This window comes from Exophiala mesophila (assembly GCF_000836275.1).
Source record: "Exophiala mesophila strain CBS 40295 unplaced genomic scaffold supercont1.4, whole genome shotgun sequence".
Classification (NCBI taxonomy): domain Eukaryota; kingdom Fungi; phylum Ascomycota; class Eurotiomycetes; order Chaetothyriales; family Herpotrichiellaceae; genus Exophiala; species Exophiala mesophila.
Window position 1 is genome coordinate 507,215 of NW_015622507.1, and position 20,290 is coordinate 527,504.

The window sequence follows — 20,290 nt, forward strand, 5'->3', positions numbered from 1 at the left end:
CGCGGGGAATGCCACTGCTCCAGTCTCGACGGGCATAAACTTCAAGCCCAGCACCAGACGGAGGCAGAAGAAGAAAGTCCTGACAGAATCGTCTCAGTTGCCACTGGGTGCACAATGATGTTATTCTGCAGGCGACCAAGGCCGCCAAGCTTGACGACAAGTTGCGCGAGACCGCTTTAGGCCCATTCAGCCATGACACAAGTCGATTGAGCCAATTTGACTGCCCGATCTCCTGTAGGTGACCTTGTCAAACCTCGATCAAGATCCTTACGAAAGAATTGCCCATTGGATGGAAAGCCTATCTTTACCAGCCTCGCACACTTAGGCCCGGTCGATGTGCCTCTCTTTACGGAGTACACTGCCCTGCAACCCTTTAAACGCTTTACGTCAATCTTTTACCCCAACAATAAAGCAAAGGCGCGGCAAGTCTTGGAAACTGATAAGACAAACCTTGACAGTGACCAAGCCTTGAGAATCAGGTCACACCGAGATGAAGACATGGACAACGATTATGAGCAGGGCAACAAGTATTGTTTCATATAAGAACAATCCTAATCGCACCTGCTCGTCGAACGATTGAACCAAGAAAAATACTTCTCCATACTGTTCGTGGTAATCAGCATCCATGTCGTCGAGCCCGGAAGGATACGTTCTGCAACAAGAGCAGCCTCGCCGCAGATGGGTTTCCAAGCTGGTAGGCGAGCCCCATCCCCAACTCAGAAGCTTCTTTATTAATAAAATTCCACAGGAATGCGAAGCCGAACCTGGGTTGACCAACAAGCAATTGTTTCTTACCAACCATGATCTTAAGCCCGTCGAACCCGAGCGAAGGGAATGGCACCACAAGAACTTTGTCTTCTTCTGGATCGCCGACTCGTTCAATATCAATACTTGGATGATTGCCGCCTCGTCGCTGGAAGTCGGACTCTCATGGTGGCAGGCATGGCTCTGTGTGTGGATTGGCTACTCGATTGCGGCCTTCTTCGTCGTCTTGACCGGCCGAATCGGCGCGGAGTATCACATTAGTTTCCCTATTGTCAACAGAGCCTCTTTCGGTATCTGGGGCTCTCTGTGGCCCGTCTTGAACAGAGCGGTCATGGCTTGGTAAGTTTCGCGCAGCTCGCGCAATTTGTAGCCTCTCTGATGACTTTCCGGCTAGCATTTGGTACGGAGTCCAGGCATGGATCGGAGGTGAATGCGTCTACCTCATGATCGCCAGTATCTGGCCCTCATTCGGCCAACGACCGACTTTGACCAGATCCGTCGCCATGGGAGCCACAGTTAACTACTTGATCGCCTTTATCCTCTTCTGGCTCGGCTCTCTGCCGTTTATCTGGTTCCCAGTGCACAAGATCCGTCATCTGTTTACCGTTAAATCTATCGTGGCACCAATAGGCGGCATCGCGCTGTTCATCTGGTCGATTGTCCGAGCAGGAGGCGTAGGCCCCATCGTGCGTCAGGGGTCGACCGCGTCCGGGTCTGCTCTTGCCTGGGGCATTATTGCTGGTATTATGAGCGCTGTGAGTAACTTTGCCACGCTCATCGTCAACGCGCCCGACTTTACTCGTTTCGCTTCGAAACCTTCGGCGGCTTTGTGGCCTCAAGCAATCACCATACCCATGGGATTCGGGTTGACATCCTTCATTGGCATCATCGCTGGATCAGCATCGGCCGTCATCTACCCCGAAAAGGGAGCGACTTGGAACCCCTTGGAGCTGCTCCGAGACTTCATCACCAACGGCGAGCCCGGTGGTGTGGGTAGTTCCGGCGACCGCGCCGGCACGTTCTTCATCGCCGCCGCCTTTGTCGTCGCACAGCTAGGCACCAACATCGCCGCAAATAGTATCTCCGCAGGCACAGATCTCACTGCTCTGCTTCCTCGCTTCATTAACATCCGGCGTGGTGGTAAGTTCCACCATTCATATTTATACGACCACCAATTGCCTCCCACTTTCTCACCTCTTTTCTCCGTATAGGCTACATTTGCGCCGTCATCGGCATCGCCATCTGCCCTTGGCAGTTCCTCACCTCCGCATCCAACTTCACCACCTACCTATCCGCCTACTCTGTATTTTTGTCCTCCATCGCCGGCCCCATGGTGATCGACTACTATTTCGTGCGCAAGGGCTACCTGGAGATCCGCGACCTATACAACGCCGAGCGCGACGGGACTTACTATGGTGTATTCGGCTTCCAATGGCGCGGGTACGTCGCCTACATCTGCGGCATTGTCATCAATGTGGTCGGCTTCGCAGGCGCGGTCGGCACTGATGTCCCCATTGGCGCCACGTACATCTATAGGCTGAATTTCTTCGCCGGGTTCATTGTTAGCGGCATCGTGTATTACTTGTTGTGCAGACTCTTCCCGGTTCCCGGGCTGAGTCCGACAGGGAGCTGGTTTGAGGTCGGTGATAGGGTGCGAAATCCAAGCTTGGTTTATGGTTCTGAGGTGAACGATGTTGTGTTGCCCCAGACGGATACTGAGCAAGGTGTGACGTACGGGGAGAAGAAATGGTGGAATCTCAAGTCCCATTTCTGAGCATGATTGAACATGATCATGCTCAAGTTGGTCCGTCATTGGGGATGTGGTGCAGCGAGTCAATCACGGATGTTGGACAATCGAAACAGAACGGGGAAACAGTCGTGACAAGGAAAGGAGTCATTGATATCGTCGGACCTATACCCCGAGTAACTGGGAGGCCAGATATGGAACGGGGAAGGCGGAAGTGCTATACTATATGCGGGAATCCAAAATTTTGGATTACCGTGCTCGAACCAGCGCCTGACGCGGATCACACAACGCCTGTCCTGTCCCAGTCTCCCGAGCAGGGAATCGACCCGTGGCAGGATTAACTAAGGCGTCATTGAATAATACAGTTACATAAAGTGTCCCACAGACTTTGGCCCCCATTCCGTACGTAGTACAACTAAAGTGGTGGTGATTAAGCCTCGTTAGAACTGCTGCTGGCCTAGCACGGCACCACCCATAAGAACTCCGTGTCGCGTATGGCGTAGCGATGGGGGCGAAATTCATCATAGTCAAAAATCTCAGTGCTTCTGAAGCTCCAAGTGACGTGATGTCAAGCCGGAACTATAGTGATTTTATGTATCCGAGATGTCTGTCATTCTTTCACATGCCTTCGCGTCTGCGAAATTGGATCGGGAGCTCAGGCTTATCCCAGAAGACATAGTTCTTATTTGCCCTGCCCCAATCAAGGTCCTTGTCCATAAGGGTCATGTCAAACTTCCATAGCAATTTGGAGAGAATGAGCCTCATCTCCAACATGGCGAGGCTATTAAGAGCGATTCGATTAGCAGAAGTACTAACCAATGAACATCGTCCTTCGAATCAACTTACTGTCGTCCCAAACAAACCCTACTTCCCAACAAGAATGGCTGACTGGCGGCCAAGTTATCCTTACAGTCTGGATCCAGCCACCGCTCCGGATTGAACTTGAAGGGTTCGCGGAAGTTGGCGTCAACATGGCCTGCAGCCCACGTGTTTACTGACACAATGGCACCTTCTGGGATGTACTGGCCATCAATCGTCTCTCCTGGGCTGATGCGTGGAAGTCCCGCCGCGAGCGGAGGAAACATCCTCAAACCTTCCAAGATGACTGCTCGCAGATAAGGAAGTTTTTCGGTGGCCAGACCAGTAATTCCTTCATAGTCTAAGAATGCCCTTCGAATCTCGTCTCGAAGCTTTTCATATGCCAATAGGTCTTTGCAAAGGAAATAGGTAATTCCCGCCAATGCTGTTGCCGTGGTCTCACTGCCGGCAACAGTCAACAGTGTTGCTTGGGATAGGAGGTCGTCAAACGATGTTCCGTTCTTTTCCATGTCGGCAATGGGTTTCTCCAGGAAGTCCGTTGACGGGGATGTTCTCGTCAGCCGTCTAGGAGACCAGGTCAGCACGAAAGAGTCATGTCATCGATGATTTCGGAATATAGGGATGAGACTCACTTGATTAATTTCTCACGAGCGTAGATCGTTTGCTTTCGTCGAGGCTCGGTGACAGAACTTGGAACAAGACCCCACCTAAGCAACAGGAGCACTCCCGACTTGAGGAGAGGGAAATATTCAAAAGACCTTAGCAAATTGAAATTTTTGATGCCATCGAAAAGGATATCGATCCAGAAGTGTGGTTCACCTTTATTTGGTTCATCATTAGTAAAGCCTGGCCGTGGTCTATCTAATATGGCTTCTCGGACACCTACCAGACTCAACACATCCGAAGGCTTCACCGAAGGCTAGCTCTCCAATCGCATCGAAAGTGACATAATTGTACCACTTTGTCATATCGCCAGCAGTATGCGTGAATCGTATGTCAATTTGATCGACAAACTTGTTGATGAAGTATTGTAACCTGCCCTCCTGGGCTATCAGCGCACCCGACGAGAAACCGTGACTGAGGCTTTTGCGCATCAGAGCATGGTGTCCCGGATTTGACACAGAGACAATGTTATAGTGATCTTGTGGAAACGGTCGGTACCATGGTCCCTTGAGGAATGGCTTTCGCCCCGGCTTGCGTCCATGGACATCCTTCCAACTGCTGCTACTGCAGAATGAGAGCTGGTTAGGCGCAATGCGAACCACCGATCCGTACTGATTATGGAGATCGCAGAGCTTGTTCAAGTTCTCACCGCTCAGCCAGTGCCACATGGCCCAGAACGGTGAAACGGCTGCCCTTTTCGGCCCTGGAAACCTTGCCAGAGGATGCCACCATAGATTGTAGGCGCAATATGCCACAGGTACAAGTATAGTCTGCGCTCCACAATTCCAATCAGTTTCTCCTCAAGAACTTCTTGCATAACCCATGGGGAACCATGGAAGCATACCGTCAGAAGGAAAAGCGCCAGTAGTTCACGACCGCCAAAAAGTCGGAGAGGGATGAAAGATGGCATCTTGTTGAAGTTCTCTCTCACTCTCTTGTTTCAAGGCTTTCTCGATTCTTCGCTCAGATCAACACCTAATCTCTCATGCCTCCGCTGCAGTATCCTTCATTCGCAGCAAATAGCAGTAGCTTTGGCGCCCGGCCTACTTAGTTGCAGCCAAATCTTGATAATATGTAGTAAAGTTAACTTGTGAACTCGAACCAATTTGTCTCGAACTTGAAGATAGAGCACATTCTTCGAGCACAAGAGACCGTTGGTCTGTATGAGCATTTTTTTCTCTCCCCCCTTCCCGACACTCAGCATAGGACCATTATAAAATAAAATGTTTGCTAAGTGAATGCCGCAACGTTTTTTCGGGGCGAGGATGTGAATCACCGAAAAGACAATCCGTAGCGGTTGGCTCGGGCTAGGTCCCCCTCGTCCCTCGATGTCCGACCCAAGACACGGACCAGAGTAACAGACACTGGTCCACCGTGCTAAAGAGGACCAAACACCCCTCACAAACGAGGTCTCTGAAAGCATTGTAGATCAATTATTACCCCACCACCTGAATCCAGTGAGGTTCAACTTTCGTCTCGACATACATCGCAACTGTCCCGAGGGAGAATGCTGATTAGCTCTCGGGGCAACTGGACAATTTTCCCGAGCAATTGGGTACTTCAAGCTGTGGAGCCCCTCTTACTTCTGCCCTCTGACGGAAAAGCGCGGAGAGATCTGGGGTACGGGGTCGACGACGAATACTTTGCATGTCGGTGATGTGGGGACGCTGTGGGAAGAAGCACCGCTCGTGGTAATCCCTGAAGCGTCGATAGCCAAAACATGCCTATCAAGCTCGATCACGATCTATCGTTGAGAAATGTGCGAGTCTTGAACTTCTGTCCATTTCAGTGACCTAAAATAAATCAGTTGCTCAGGCTCTCATGAAGAGATTTATAAAGTATCTCTACTTTAAGGGTAGGGCTAGGAGTCAGGCTAAGGGATCGGAACTCAGGACCCCTCGCCCACCACTCTTAGTGAAGATACAGGTGAAGCCTGCCCCGGCTTGTTGCGAGTCGAGGGTGAGCATATGGCGGCGTCACCCTCCGCCGAAACGGAGTGAGTTGCGAGTAGCTTTCCCAACCCAGACACGAGCCTAAGCTGGGCGAAGGTCTCTTCCAAATGCATCATGTCCATGTTTATTGAAATATTACTTAGCATTGCTGCTATCAAGTGATGCTTCTACATATGATTCCAGCACTTAGTGTGACAAGGATTGGATGCTCATAGTATTCCATCCAAGCTCAGCTGTTGTGGCCTTGATAGGTAATGTACTCCTTGACTCCGAGTGAAATGCTCATATCACATTGTTCGCCGAACTCATGTATTGGGTATAAGATGCGGAAGGAAAGCATAAATCAGTGGCGATGGGTAAGTCAGGACCTCTGTCGTGATTCGGTTTCATGGTTCCATATCATTCATGCCGGCTGAATCATGTCTGGATCATTCTCTGTCTCTTCATCGACCGTGTAGCTATCACGTTTGGCGATATACGAGGCGCTCCGGCGGTGGCCCCTCGAACTTCTAGTACGGTCTAACCCCTGAGGAAGCGCTGTAATCATTATGTCTTCATCCCCAGTGGATGGGCCTCCGCGTGAACTTGACGTATTTTGTCGGGCGACTCCATCCTGCATGCCGTCTCGACTCATAGGTGTGCGTCCGGCGCCCGCGTCGGTGCTCAGGTCGGTCTGCTGGAAATCGCGTATACTCCAACTTGTCCGATGCAGCCGTGCCCCGTATGGTAGAGATGAGGTGCTGGCACGAGAACGCATAGATTGGCTTCGGGAAGTGTAGAAGGGATCACTCGGCCCAATCTGTGGGTTGGCCGATGGTCCCTCTGCCTCCTGTTTCTCTTCTGATTTCTCTTCTGGATCTGGTGTCTCATCTTCAATCTTGGGTTCTCTTCGAACTGCCGAAACCAAAAAGTACGGCTCCTTGGGATGTTCTGGCTCCGGAGGCGGTGGAGGAGGGGGTGGTTTTGGCAAGTCGGTCGCCTTCCGCTGCACATGCGCAAAATAGCGTGTTCGGTATGGCAACCAGGACCGTGGCTTGATTGTTTCATGGTACCGCGTGATGGACATGTAACTGCCGATAGCTCCAAGAACAATCGCGAGCATTAGACAAATCGTCAGCGTTCCTTGGATCACAATGATGATGATACCAATGACGGTCGTCACGATCCGCTGAAGGCCAAATCGTGGATCGAATGCGCAGGACAGCGCCACAGTAACCACCTTGCTGAAACCCAAGACATATACCATGACCAGGTTGAGCCGATTACTCTGAAAAGGCCTCATCATGACAATGGCAATCAAAGCCAAGATCTCCCAGGCCAAAAGCCCAAAGACCTGGACGAGCGGATGCCCTGCTGCGCCGCCATAGAGTGCTGCTCTAACCAATTCGTAGATGAGCCAGGCGGAGAAGAACCACCATTTACTCCGACGGAATCTTGATGCCAGCCAGCCAAACCGAAGAATGTATCTCTCGTCATCGTGGACATGGACCAGACCTGCGCCGAGAGAGGGTAATAACCGCTGGAACCGTGCGAGAGGTTTGTTTTGCTGTTCTTGAGTCTCACCTTCTGGGCATGATGTGTGAGAGCTTGATGTTGGCCAGGCCATTTCGGACTCTGTCGCAAACTCGTTTGCCTTTTCGTCAGGGGATGCTGTCTGAAGAGGAGGTGATCTTGTTCGGTACCAAAGCGCAAGGCCGCATGCGGTCAGCATGCCTACCAGGAAGATGACAAATACAACAGCCGCAACGCTCTTGACTCCCTTTGCACCGCCGAGGGTGAATTGAAACATGGTCAAGAACATCATGGCGAAGAAGGCGATGTAACATGTTCTGAGAACCGCAACTCCAATGAACAATAGCCAATGTTTCCGGAATAAGGCGAGCCGTGGTGTCTTGATCCACCGCAAAGCGGCAAGGAGTTCGATTGACCATTTCAATAGCGCCAATGCTGCCATAAGACAGGCGACGAGGATCAAAAACCACAGAAGGCCGGTCAGGAATGCGTTTGAGGCGGGAATATTGATCTGTGCAAGAGTGCCAGCAAAGCCTGAGTAGTTTCCAGGCAAAGGAAGACCGGGACTGACAGGTTTCCCGTACCAGGAGAAGGTCAACGTGGTGTTCGATTCTTCTCTTCGGGACAAATGGGTCATGGCATTTGAGGCTGGGCTCCAGGCGGAGGCAGACCGATGCGAGGGGAAACGGAGAGGCATCCTCTTATAGATCTGAGAGATCTGGTAGCCGCCACCAAGATCAACTGCATTCTCACCGGTTTGGGCCGCGCCGACCATTGAAATGTTGCCTCGATTGCCGTCAATGAATTGATTGATGGAATTCTGCATCTTCTGACTGTATATTATACCAGCCGACCATGCATAGTTGCTCCAGAAAGAGACCAAAACACTGGGCCAGTTCATGGACAAGCCCCCTGTGAAGAAGATATGCTGATAGACGGAAAAGACGACAAACATTGATATTGAGTGAGCATAGTGCTTGCGGGTTTCGGTGACTGTCTGGCCGTAAACAGTGACGACAATGGAGGAGATCAGGGCAATGACGGTAAAAACGCCGAGAACAGCTGAGACTGCCTGAGGATGGGCAAAGGTCGCGCCATTGGTAACAACAGCTGAAAAGCAACCAATCTGAGATTCGGTGGAATTTGCAAAGATGCGCAGGATTGCTTGTCCTTCAAAGTCGGGGATGGTGAGGGCTATAGGGGGGATACCCGCAACATCGCTTGGAGCGACTGGGATGATGCCGTTTGCCACTATGGGGACGGATGAGTTCATGGGACACAAGCTGTTTATGTTGGCGTTGCAGGGATTGAAAGTAAGGTTGAAGCGTGATTCTCCATAGGCAAAGACGCCAATATAGACTAATAAAGTGGGATCACGATCAGCAGGCATCCAAGTGTCAGCACTTGATCTCAACTTACGCATGAGGCTCTCATCCGCCAAGGCCGTGTCTCCTTCCAAATGAAAGAGTACGGTCATGTTGTCTTTGTAGTATGCGGCATCGAAGCGGGTGACATTGATCAAGGAATCACCTTGACAATCACCAAAATTCTGCGTGTAAAGAGAGGGTCTTCGGTTGTCGTCCAGCCAAACAGTGCCATCATTGCCAGTGTATTTGATCCACCTCGTATTCTCGACCGCGGAGACCACAGGGAAGACAGATGCCAGAAAGAGCATAAGCGCAGACCAAACAATCAGGTGTGCAGAAGTTCTGTGGAAGCTGATCGACGCCATATTGGCCAACAATTGGAAGTTCTCGCGAGCAGAGGTTGGACAAGGTCTCAAATAACCTAGTCCTTGACTGGATGGCCCAGGCGTGGGGGGGTTTTGTTCGCACCAATTCGAGGTGTCAAAGAGAGGTTGAGTTACGTGGTTGCAGGCATGGTTGAACACCACAAAGGCTGCAGTTGAAAGTTCAATCTGCAAATGACTAGTTGGATATTGGGAGAGCTGTTCTTGTGTGAAGCTTGGGGTGACACGGATCGAGTCGATTGAGGAGGGTCAAGCGGAGGGTTCTCATTGACAACACGAAGGAAGGACGGGGGATAAGATGGCAGAGGGACAGGAAGCGATAGAGAAAGAATGGAGAGTCTTGGTGAGGAAACGAACGACTTAAGGAACAGCGAAGAAACAGCGACGTGTCCGCCAGATCCGGAAGATGTGAATCAAGGAAGGTGCGATGATGTGAAGACTGGGTAGGTTATCGTAACTGCTATCTCTACCCCCGCATAGCACACGTATACGCACAGGTGGTAGATGGACCTACCGACACTAGTTCTGGCGAGGGTGTACGCCACAGAAGACTAACTTGCGAAGGTAGCTGGCTTGGAGACTTGAGCTTTGATAGGGATTCAAGGAAGAACTTTGAAGCCACACCGACAAGGAGGCATTGGTGGTGGTGGCATGGCAAGTTGGATAAGGGTGGCTGGGTGTACGTATGTAAGTGTCTAAACGAGGCAAGAGTACGGATACTGCATGAAGAGGATTGCTAGGGCGTCAGTAGTATCTAACGGCTAGATAGTAATTGGTTAATGATCCATGTGCAGCTCGGGCGATGCCGAGCGATGGCTTGCTTGGTGGGGAGTAGCTTGGGCCCCTCGGGCCCATTTCCAAGTTTCGGTGACGCTCGATGATACCAGATCTGGAGCTTCGTGATGCCCATCAGAGAAAAAGCCATGAACCTCGGGAGCTGAGTTGGTGTTGGCATAATATATACTAAGCTACAAATGTACCTAGGTGGGGGTGCCACGGTGCTCAAGTATTCGTACTACTCCGTAGTACCTACAAAGAAAACTCATAGTTAAACAATAGGCTCTGACAGTGACAGCTGTTAAGCAATCCCCACACCCAACAAGCCCTGGTGTATGAGCTTGGCTTTCAAGGCCCTTGGTAGTCCGAGCCCGTACTCTGGACGCCAGCATTCTTCATGCCTTACAGTCTATAAACCAGAAGACAGCGCCATTTATCATACTCTTTTGACACGAACTAGTAGGCGCTGATCAAATTCCGATGCCATTTTTATTCTTCATAGAGTCTTTTCAATTTCATCCATCGGGGCCATAACCTCCAAGATCTTCTTCTTGACAGCCGCAGTGGGCTCCTCATATGGTTGCCGGGGTCTCAACAGAGCCTCTAGATCTCCTTGAATCCCTGCGGCCTTTGCGGTAAATTGACTTGCAGCATACTTGGTCGTGGCAATCCCTGCTTTTGTAGGGCTCTCTGCATGGGCGGCAATACGATGCAAGGCAAGGGCCTGATCATGCTTGCCCTGCGTATACAGGTCGTATATCTTGACCAGGGTCTTGGGAAAGACGTTGCCAAATGCAGCAATACATCCTCCACTTCCAGCTGCCAGACCTCCGATCAGGAAGTCAGACTGTCCACCAAAGACCGTGAACCGTTGAGGGGTGAAGGTAGCAGCAAGCCTGGTGATTTTACCCACCGATCCACAGGTCAGCTTGACCCCGACAATGTTGGGATGGGCCTGAGCCAAGGCTGTGATGGTATCTGAGTCAAGATCGATGCCGTTGGTCACCGCAGGGAAGTTGTACAGAACAATGGGAAGAGGCGACGCCTTTGCCACCGTGTTGAAGAAGTTGTTGATGACCGCAGGAGTGGTCTGTTTGCCAAAGTAGGCAGCAGGGAGCAACAGGGCATAGTTCGCCCCGGCCTCATATGCATCTTGGATGAACTCGATTGCCTGCGCCGTCGAGTGTCCTCCTACTCCTGCCATGATGGGGTAGCCTTCAGGAACGGATTGTCTTGCGATCTTCAACAAGGTGGACCGCTCCTCTCGCGTAAGTAGGAAGGTCTCTGAGTTGGTTCCCAGCACAACGAGGCCTGTGAGGCCAGAGCGAGACAGGTAGGAATAATACTGTGATTGTTCGGTCGGCCGCAACTTGTCTGTTTCAGGGTCGAAGAAGGTGACCGCAGGAGCCCAGACGCCTGCTGGAGGCACGGGCACGCTGTGCGGCTGCCCAGGGGCTGTAGTGATGGTGGAGAGGGAGCCCATTGTGTTCAATGCGTTTATGCTTGCTCTTGAAGTGATCCTGCGATCAGTTAACTCGTCTGCCTTAGAGCTGGTGTCAGGTATTCAGAATGATCATCTTGGAAAATATTCAACAGTGACCACATAAAGTAGTATCGCCAGAATCCATCGTAAAGATTTCCCCGCACCCACCGTCGTTCAATTCCCCGGTCAACTTTCCGGTATAAAAGGCCCCGAGTCTTCAGACTAGGCACCCAGGGGATCAATGTTAGTGGTCAGAACGCCCTTGTAATTCCTCTCCGCCCTTGAAAGACCCATTAAACATCGGCTCCAACTAGCCGATTGTTGATTGTTATCGGCTTCAGAGATAAGAAGCCGTTGAAGAAATGTCTATCACTGATACAGCATGTAGTTACCGATAAGTAGGAACCTAAGGGTAGGTGTCTTCTTATCGTAGCCCACGAGTAAATCAATTAATCGTCAAGTATGTGTCATGGGCACACCTACCTCATCCTTTACGTACCTACCTCCCCTATGCCCAAGCCTAGAGTACCTAAGGTACTCTTCCATAGGGACAGCCTAATTGTTCTCTTGGCCCGCACTCAGGCTCCCTTTGGTACTTTTGGACTCACCTAGAATCATGTCATATCTGTCATATGGAAACCTTTCATCGGTGATCGTGCACGCCAGTACAATAGGTATCTGATTCAAGTAATGATTGTAACCCACTTTTATGTCCTGAATGACATCTAAACACGTGGCTCATGGAATCTTGACACGACTTTCATAGAACCAACCAGTTCATCTGCCAAACGCCCAGACAATTCGTGATTAGTGACAAGAGAGTCAACCCGTCCCTGACACACAACCACCAAAAAGGGTGGAAAAAACTCAATTAAATCCCCCATACCAAGCCGTGTAAGCTTCGCACCTTCAACATTGGTTGGTGGTGATCTTACTACTTACTTACGCCGTGGACGCCTTCCCTTTTAGCGGTGACACAAACTCGAGGAAAAACACGTCGTCGCGCCCAACACAAACCTCATCACTGCTCTCCTCTAGAATCCTTCTTGGTCAATAATAATACTCGCCACCATGTGTTTCAATCGTCCCCCACGCCCCTAACATCAAACCCTCGTTTCGCAATGGACCCCTTTACCAGCGAAAAACACGTCCACGTGCGAGATCACTCACCAAGTATGCGGCCAATGCGACGGATCCGTCGTAAACTACCGTTGATCATCATTCTGGCCTTCTCGACACTGGTTCTATTGTCCATTTTCAAAAGTGTAACCCACCATGTCTGTTCTGGTACGGCGCGTGCCCTGGGATTGTGCAGGTCTGCCGTGGACCCCCAGGACTGGAAACTGTTCTACCATCTAGGGGGTAATGGCCCATGGATTCCCAAGTCGGACAACGTCGCCTACGACCATGCGCCATTGCCGAAAGGTTGCTCCGTCGACCAGGTCCATATGTTGTCGCGACATGCTGAACGCTATCCGACCAAAACTGCAGGCGCTCGTCATCTCGAACTATTGAAACGTCTGGACGACCCGGCCGTTTCGCTCGAGGGATCTTTGTCCTTTGTCAAGTCTTGGACCTATTTCACCGACCCAACCGACCCGGCCTTTGAGAACCTCACTCAGACCGGTCCATATGCAGGAACACTGCAAGCCAGCAATACCGGCAAAACCCTGAGGGCCAGGTATCAACACCTCCTACCACGCCACCAAAGCACCCGTTTCTGGTCTTGCGGCTCCCCACGAGACATCGAGACGGCCAAGCAATTTGCATCGGGCTTCTTCGGCGCCAACTGGCTGTCTGACGGCACCGCCGAACTTCAAGTGATCCCCGAAGACCCCAAGCGAGGCGGCGACACCCTGACGCCCGGAGACACGTGCTACAAATACGACCGCGACGGATACAATGGCCACGACGCCGGGTATCGGAAACTTGACGAATGGCAGACGGTTTTCACACGACCCATCATCAAGCGACTGGCTAGCCTAGCGACCGGGATCGAGCTAGAACCCGTCGACGTCTACAGCATGATGGAAATGTGCGGCTTTGAGATCCTAGTGCGCGGGTCCAGCCCGTGGTGCGCCGTCTTCAGCCAGGACGAATGGCTTGACTTTGAGTATGCGCGCGACTTGCTACATTTCTACCGTGCCGGTCCAGGCAATCCCTATGCCGGGGCCATGGGTTGGCTGTGGTTGAACGCCACGCGCACTTTGATGCTCGATGGCCGCGCCCAACACCCATACATGAGCTTTGTTCATGATGGAGACATCGTCCCCGTGCTGGCCACCTTGAAGGTATTCGACGAGCGTCTCATGCAGCAGACCCTGCCGTCGGACAAGATCAAGTCTGATCGGAATTGGAGGACCAGCGACGTCGTTCCCATGGGAGGACGTTTGATCCTCGAACGCATTGTCTGTGACGCCTTCGCCCCAGCATCGTCGACCAGCAAAGACTATTTCGTGCGACTCTTTATCAATGATGGCCTCATCCGCCTACCGGGTCTCCCCAAGATGTCACGCATCCTGCACGCCATCAATATCTCGGATTTCTCCGATTTTGTCAGAACCAGACAGGATATCTTTGGCGAGTTTCGAGCCGTCTGCTCGTTGCCCGACAATGCTCCAGATAGAATCACCTTTCTGCATCAGGATTGATTGTTCGTTGGCCTGCTCCACCTCGGTTCTGGGGAAACAAATGACCCTTGACGGGAATTGTCAGACAGCCGCCGCGCGTGACTTCGTGGCAACGAGAACCAGGATGAAAATCTTGACCATTTACCTGTTCTGTGAGTCCGAGTTCAGAAAGTGTATCGGTTAGTAGCCTATAGCTGTCTACTTAGGCTCAGCGCCTTAGTTGAAGCACGACGAGGAGACCACACAACGAGTAGACTACAGAAAGAAGGAACTCATTGATCAAAACAAATGTATTAAGAGGGCAAGGTATAGCGTACAAAGGATGCATTGGATGCAATGCAAGGAGGTCGTGGTTGAGGTTGAGGGAGGGCTTGACAGCTCGTCAAAGCACGTAACCGGCGCTGATGACGGCCGCAGAGCTGTTTATGTTTTAACGTGTCACTAGGACAATCAAGGATGATATGGTTGCTGATGCTGCTGGGCACTGCAAACCCACATTGATTTCTGACACCCGCTCAATCCATCCAAGTCCAGCGCCACCGAGACTCAAAGTCATCAGGAAGTCGCCGAGATTCGTATATCTTGCAGGTATTGTGAGGCAAGGTCAGGAGCAGATGCGTATTGTTGAAGGGCACAGTATGCCACTCGTTTGCTGTCCGAAGAGTTTGGCAGCGCTCTCTTCGGCTCAGCCCATGCCTTGCTTGGGCATTGCCACTGCTTGGGTGTCGCATTCGAGGCACGCGAAGAGTCCTCAAGAACATCACCTCGTATAGCATGGTCCCATCCAAAAGCCCGCACATGAGATTGTACTTGTGGCTCGACCTTGGATAGGCTTCTTTTGTGTCCTCTTTGAGCACTTATTATGGCTTCTTCATCCTTGACATCATAGTTGTGTGGAGTAGGTGTTACACACTGGCTCTGGTTCTCACTTTGCACCGAAAGGGACATTAAGATCTCGACCGCTTTCTCCTCCGATGAGATGACCGCCTGTTTGAAGAGCTTGCTTGGCGGATCTTCTCCGCTGCCGTAGCCCTCGTCCATGAACCGAATCCCTGAATTGTCAGGGAGACGGAGACGGACCTTGGAGAGACTGGTAGTACCTCTATTGGGCAGGCAAGATCTTGCAGCCAAGGGAGAACTAGACGAGCAACCATCACTGAACCGCGGTCGAGCAAAGCTGGATGCGAACGATGAACATGAAGACACTGAGGAAATTGACGATGACCGAGATCTTGATGTGAAGGAGGCGGTGGAGTCGGAGGTGGCCGAGGCCGGTGAGGATATGCCAGGTGTGGCCGCTCTATCTGGAGACTTTGAAACAATCTCTGCAGGAAGGTTCAGAGTACTCGAGGTAGAGGGTTCGCACACGGGGCGTCTTGGAGGGGGGCAGCGATCCAGATTCGCATTCACCAAGCACTGCCTTCGCATGTTTCGTAATGCGTCCAGTGAAGCCGAGCATCGCAAAAGACGTGAATTAGATGCGACATGATCATGATGACCATCTGCAAGCTTTGGTGTCGATTGCGGAGTGGGCAAGTTACGAAGCCGGGGCTGCATTGGTATGGTCATGGCTCGTACAGGGCTCATTTGAGTCGGAGTCTGCAAAGCGCTCGACCGGGGTTGGTCATGGCGGGACTTCAAGCTTTCACTAAAGTTAATGTCCATGAAAGCTGGAAGAAGATCCAGTCCGGCCGAGGAAGGTTCACATCGTCCCAATCCTGGTGTTAGAGATGGGGAGCTTGAGCCTCTATACAGGGGTACCTGAGCAGCAAGGAAGGCTTCTGTGATAGATGCATCCTTGATTGTCTCAACATTGAGCTTGGAGATGATATCAGACCACCAATCGTCGGAAAAGGTGTCATGGGAACCCGCCTCAGATGGAGTGTTGTAGGCGCCGTCATCAGAATGATCGAAAGGGGAGCCGGAGTCGGATAAATCCATCCTGCATTGTGGTTCTTCCTTGGAAAGCTTGCTGAGAGCAATGACGATCTTGTTCCAGTTATCAAAGACATCCTTAGGGACGTGGAGGCTGTAGTCGATCAAGGATAGATACTCTCGCTCGTTTTCATTGATCTCGGTACTTCGAAGACCAGATATCTTACTCCAGGCCCTGGCGGAGTAGTTACGATCCTGGAGGTACTTGGAGGCCAGCATGAGCGCTGAAAGAAACATGCGGCGTCCACATTGCATAGCACGACATTGTTTCCGGTCCGGAGATCCAGTTCCTTGTTCATGACAGAAGTCCTTGGCGGGAAGGCGGGCCCTGAGCAAGACGAGATAGTAAAGGGCGACTTGCAAGGTTGAGTAGCTTGTTCTAGACCGCTTCAGCGTCTCTTGGATGAAAACCTGTAGAGGAAGTACGCCGGCTCCGTTGAAACATGCCGTCATCATGGGAGGGCAAGCCGAGAGAGGCCAGATAGCTGTGATGAGGCGCGTTGCGAAAACGATAAGCAGCGACACAAATTGATCGGTACATTCTGTGTCTCTCTTGAGTTTACAAGGCGGGCCCTTGGTCTTGCTCGAACAAGACGAGCGTCGGGCATTATTGTTGCGAATTATAGTCGGAGGCGCATGTTTGTTTGGTTGGCAAACAGACGAGATTTGGCTGGTGCTTTGTTCGACGGAAGATTCCGCACAGGTTGACAGGCCGTCCACTCTAACTTGACGAGTGCGCGATCGATCTTGTCGGGTAGAGGAAGTGGACGCACCGAGGAACCCAGAGGTTTGGCGGAAGAAATCCTGTTCAGTACAGTTGGCCTTGGAAGATACGTGTGAATCTCGATCCGAGTCGTCCAAGAAATCGAATGGGTCGGTCGCGCTGCTAGAGCTTGTTTGAGAAGACGAGTCCGAGATTAGGGATTCATGACTTGAGCCACTATGGCTAAGCGTATCGTCGACCGAGATGGTACTTTGAAGGTCTCCATCGCGCGCGTCCTTGGTGAAGCCGGCTTCGGGCCACGGAAATCCCTCAGTCTTTTCTAGGTTAAAGGCACTCAAGGACTGACAGTTGACTTGATCAAGCCGACTTCCAAATGCTAGCCAGTCGACTATCTTGTCTTGGCCGTAACTTCGAGATGCTTCGTACGGGTTTCTTGACAAGTCATTGTTACTTCCACCACTCATGCCCATGGCTGGTGGTGATTGTTCTGATCTTCAGTATCGCTGAAGAGCGGGAAAATCAGCAGGGCTAAGAGGGTCCTGCTTGCGAAGGGAGTGGTGGTGAGGATATAGAGAAATGAGGATGAGGATGCTGTACACTCGTTAGCGGCATATCAAGTCAGGGCTCGGGAGCCTAGTACTAGGAAGGTTGCAGGATCTATTGTCAGCGTGGTCGACGCAAGAGTCTGCAGTATTGGTGATTGTGAAATTCCGATGAGCTTGAACAAAGAGTGGCAGCAGTAATTTTGACGACGGAGAAGGAAATGTACCAAACAAATCCTACCCCGATGTGTCAAAAGATATGCGCGCGTCCAGTTCAAGGTGATCTGGGTGAAATGCAACCAATAAAGCGTTGGACTTTGGCGAAGGGCCACGACTGACAGATAGATCCTTTATGTTGTATATGTCTGACCAATAAATCATACTGAGATTGCTATGATTTGATTGTCTTGAGGATGAGTAGAAAGCTGTGGTGGGCGAAGTGCTGGAAGCGTTGGCTATCGCAGACACTCTCACAGGCGTAATTGAGTTATTAACTGGGTGAAAAGTGTACTGTTGTCACCCTGGGGAAAAAACAGGAGTGACGTCCACGAGTATACGTGTTTGTTTGGTGGTGAATGAAGCAATCGGGGGTGATGCTGAGGCTCGGATACTGGCAAGTAATTTGCCGAAGGAGTGGAGATGGAGTGAATAACGGGCTGATCGTCGAGAAGAGTGAAGATGGCGCAGTATATCAGTAACTAGAGGGAGACAGTCTGGAAGAAGACATGACGAGTTTGAGTCAGTATGATGCATCTTGATTCATAGATTTGATGAGTCGAACAAGGCCCAAGCAGAGTCGTAGTAGTCTTGGTTCGGCCGACTTGACTTGCGCAGGCTTGAGGAGCGGAGGCTTACAGATGGGAGATGGGATCGAGTGGAAGGGACAACGATGAGACTGAGGCTTGAATGCTGAGTACTGTGTGTTGTCTGGCGAATGGATTCAGATGACTGGCGATTCCCAGGCATCGCAGCATGTGCTGCAGACTGTAATTTGGATCATTGTGTCGCTGTTGGAGAGGAGAAGGGGACAGGGTGGGTGAGTAGCGGCAACAGTCTATATGGAAAGAAGCTGGGTGAGGTGGCAATCGCCACGCTGAAGCCTGAAAGGTTCGAAGGGCTCGGATCAGCAGGCGGATGACTCAAAATTCCATGGACCAAACCTGGCGCTGGGCAGGCACGGCAGGCAAAGGGCCTGGGCGCCGTGGGCAGGTGCGGCCGGCTATGGTTCAGTGGTTTCTGTGGCCCTTCCCTGTGGCTCCCTCTTTCCCTGTTGGTCCTATGGCTTTCGTTGCTTTCGTCGCTTTCTCAAAGCTGATCCGAGGGAGCCTTGAGGCTACGCGGAGCCCAAAAAGCCCCGACCACCACTGACCCCAATCAAGTCTTTCCAGTGCCCCCAATCGCCTCCTCTGTGGAGTGGGTGAGTGCCTGTCTACACCCATTCCCGGCTGCTACAGCCACACCAGTTGCCAGTTGCCAGTTGGAGTTGGTCATCGTCACCTTCTCCCATACCAAGAAGAAAGTCTCGACACCAGGCGCATCCTCCAACCTTTTTTCGCCCCCCAACAGGCAGGCACAGCTTTCGAAGCCTCAGACTCGAGTTTCATCCACAGTCACAAGGCATGACTCGGGCCCATCTGAATTATGACTTATGACCAATATAGCAAACTACTGTGTTGTATTGCTTCAAGACTACCTTCAACAGGCAGAGTCGATTCATCATACTTTTGGCGACCAATTTGCCTGGCCCTTCTACGCCATTTGTGAGTTTTCAAGTTCTAATTTTGACTTTTGCTGCCCATGCGGGTGACTCTGGCACTCTGGTGATGTCCTTGTCGCAGCACACCACTTTCAACCCACGCCCGTGGCGAGGATTCTCTCATCAATAATATTAGGGAGCCAAGGTGGATATTGCAGTAGTTTGTTGATCACCTTGACATCCTCGAGGATTAAATGACATTGCATAGTTGCAATAGAAAATCTTGCCCATCCCGTGATGATCAAGTGTGTAGTGTACCATGCACAAGAACAAAGTCGACCTTCAGGCGGCGAGTATTTGCCTGGGGGCGGCTTCAAATGATTCGCCGAGACCTTTGACTCGTACACCCCACTGTTGGCGAATCATGTCGGTTGTGATTCGCTGAGTAATAATTGATGTGTGAGAGGTTACAGGGCTTGACGATGATTATTGAAATCATGGAGGGTGCCCGCCGTGGCCGCCTGGTCCAGGTTTGTCTCTGGTGCCTTGTCATGCCTGTCAAGGGCAAAAATCTCATCAGCCCAGCCGCCAGCTTGCGGCGGCACTGGCGGCCAGTTGTGCGATATGTGACTCACATTACACACACCCACACATGCCGCCACTTTACTGCGCCGGTCTGCCTCTTGGAAAGGATTATAGTCATATTTCGCGTACCCATGGTATCACTGCACCCACAACACTCATCTGCGAAATCGGACTGTCGACAAAGTGCCAGGAGACAGTCTGGTACACAAGTAGCTTTGCATCTGATTTGATCCCGGGCACAAGTCCCACATCTACCGCTGAGCGTCATTTTGAACGAGAATGCAACCATTTCTGACCACCACTTTTGGGGGCATGCACTCTGTGACTCCCACATTGTAGTAGTGACTCGTTTAACACCAAAGTTGGGCGGAAATCCGCCTCAGCGTTGAATCAGCTCAAAGTGGCTGGGGCCAATAACAGGCCACCATCGTTCGGAGAAAGTCATTTCGCAGGCACCCTTGAGGCTTTCATTGGACAAGTAGTCTTGGCGGTACCCGCCTCGCAATCATACCTTCCTACCTGTTCCGACACATCATCGGTGCCTAATAAAATGGTGAGCATTTCGCCATCCAGCATAATCATTGCAACGCGACGTGACCCTCAAAACGGCATGACGAATAGACCAAACAGATCTGGCACTGCTCGTACTCTCTACTCCGTAGATCTAGATCCGTGACAACAACGCTGGCATCATGTTTCACTTTTCAGAA

The 20,290-nt window shown here is 51.4% G+C and overlaps 5 protein-coding genes across 5 annotated transcripts; 2 read left to right on the forward strand and 3 right to left on the reverse strand.

Annotated features, from left to right (window-relative positions):
• Positions 1–524: 524 nt before the first annotated feature.
• PV10_05431 (uncharacterized protein) lies at positions 525–2,881 on the forward strand. Its single transcript, XM_016370104.1, has 4 exons — positions 525–694; positions 749–1,104; positions 1,160–1,905; positions 1,977–2,881. The coding sequence occupies exons 1-4, from the start codon at positions 626–628 to the stop codon at positions 2,537–2,539; spliced, it is 1,734 nt and encodes a 577-aa protein (XP_016222397.1). The 5' UTR covers positions 525–625; the 3' UTR covers positions 2,540–2,881.
• Positions 2,882–6,094: 3,213 nt separating this feature from the next.
• PV10_05432 (uncharacterized protein) lies at positions 6,095–9,453 on the reverse strand. The gene is made up of 2 exons (XM_016370105.1): positions 8,878–9,453; positions 6,095–8,817 (listed from the first exon to the last, which is right to left on the reverse strand). Exons 1-2 carry the CDS (start codon positions 9,188–9,190, stop codon positions 6,350–6,352), a joined length of 2,781 nt encoding a protein of 926 aa, XP_016222398.1. The 5' UTR covers positions 9,191–9,453; the 3' UTR covers positions 6,095–6,349.
• Positions 9,454–10,194: 741 nt separating this feature from the next.
• On the reverse strand, positions 10,195–11,638 carry PV10_05433 (uncharacterized protein). Its single transcript, XM_016370106.1, has one exon. It carries the CDS (start codon positions 11,466–11,468, stop codon positions 10,482–10,484), a length of 987 nt encoding a protein of 328 aa, XP_016222399.1. The 5' UTR covers positions 11,469–11,638; the 3' UTR covers positions 10,195–10,481.
• An 811-nt stretch (positions 11,639–12,449) lies between these two features.
• Positions 12,450–14,151, forward strand: PV10_05434 (uncharacterized protein). Its single transcript, XM_016370107.1, has one exon. The coding sequence runs from the start codon at positions 12,590–12,592 to the stop codon at positions 14,117–14,119; it is 1,530 nt and encodes a 509-aa protein (XP_016222400.1). The 5' UTR covers positions 12,450–12,589; the 3' UTR covers positions 14,120–14,151.
• Positions 14,152–14,653: 502 nt separating this feature from the next.
• PV10_05435 (uncharacterized protein) lies at positions 14,654–17,227 on the reverse strand (the record flags this gene model as incomplete). Its single annotated transcript, XM_016370108.1, has 1 exon — positions 14,654–17,227. One exon carries the CDS (start codon positions 17,225–17,227, stop codon positions 14,654–14,656), a length of 2,574 nt encoding a protein of 857 aa, XP_016222401.1.
• Positions 17,228–20,290: the final 3,063 nt, after the last annotated feature.

Bases quoted from the DNA above. Each gene is read 5' to 3' on its own strand.
- PV10_05433 (XM_016370106.1), bottom strand. From the start codon at position 11,468: ATGGGCTCCCTCTCCACCATCACTACAGCCCCTGGGCAGCCGCACAGC.
- PV10_05434 (XM_016370107.1), top strand. From the start codon at position 12,590: ATGGACCCCTTTACCAGCGAAAAACACGTCCACGTGCGAGATCACTCA.
- PV10_05431 (XM_016370104.1), top strand. From the start codon at position 626: ATGTCGTCGAGCCCGGAAGGATACGTTCTGCAACAAGAGCAGCCTCGC. The intron at 695-748 runs GTAGGCGAGCCC...AAAATTCCACAG, and splicing joins GCAGATGGGTTTCCAAGCTG to GAATGCGAAGCCGAACCTGG. The intron at 1,906-1,976 runs GTAAGTTCCACC...TTCTCCGTATAG, and splicing joins CATTAACATCCGGCGTGGTG to GCTACATTTGCGCCGTCATC.
- PV10_05432 (XM_016370105.1), bottom strand. From the start codon at position 9,190: ATGGCGTCGATCAGCTTCCACAGAACTTCTGCACACCTGATTGTTTGG. The intron at 8,818-8,877 runs GTAAGTTGAGAT...CCACTTTATTAG, and splicing joins GGCGGATGAGAGCCTCATGC to TCTATATTGGCGTCTTTGCC.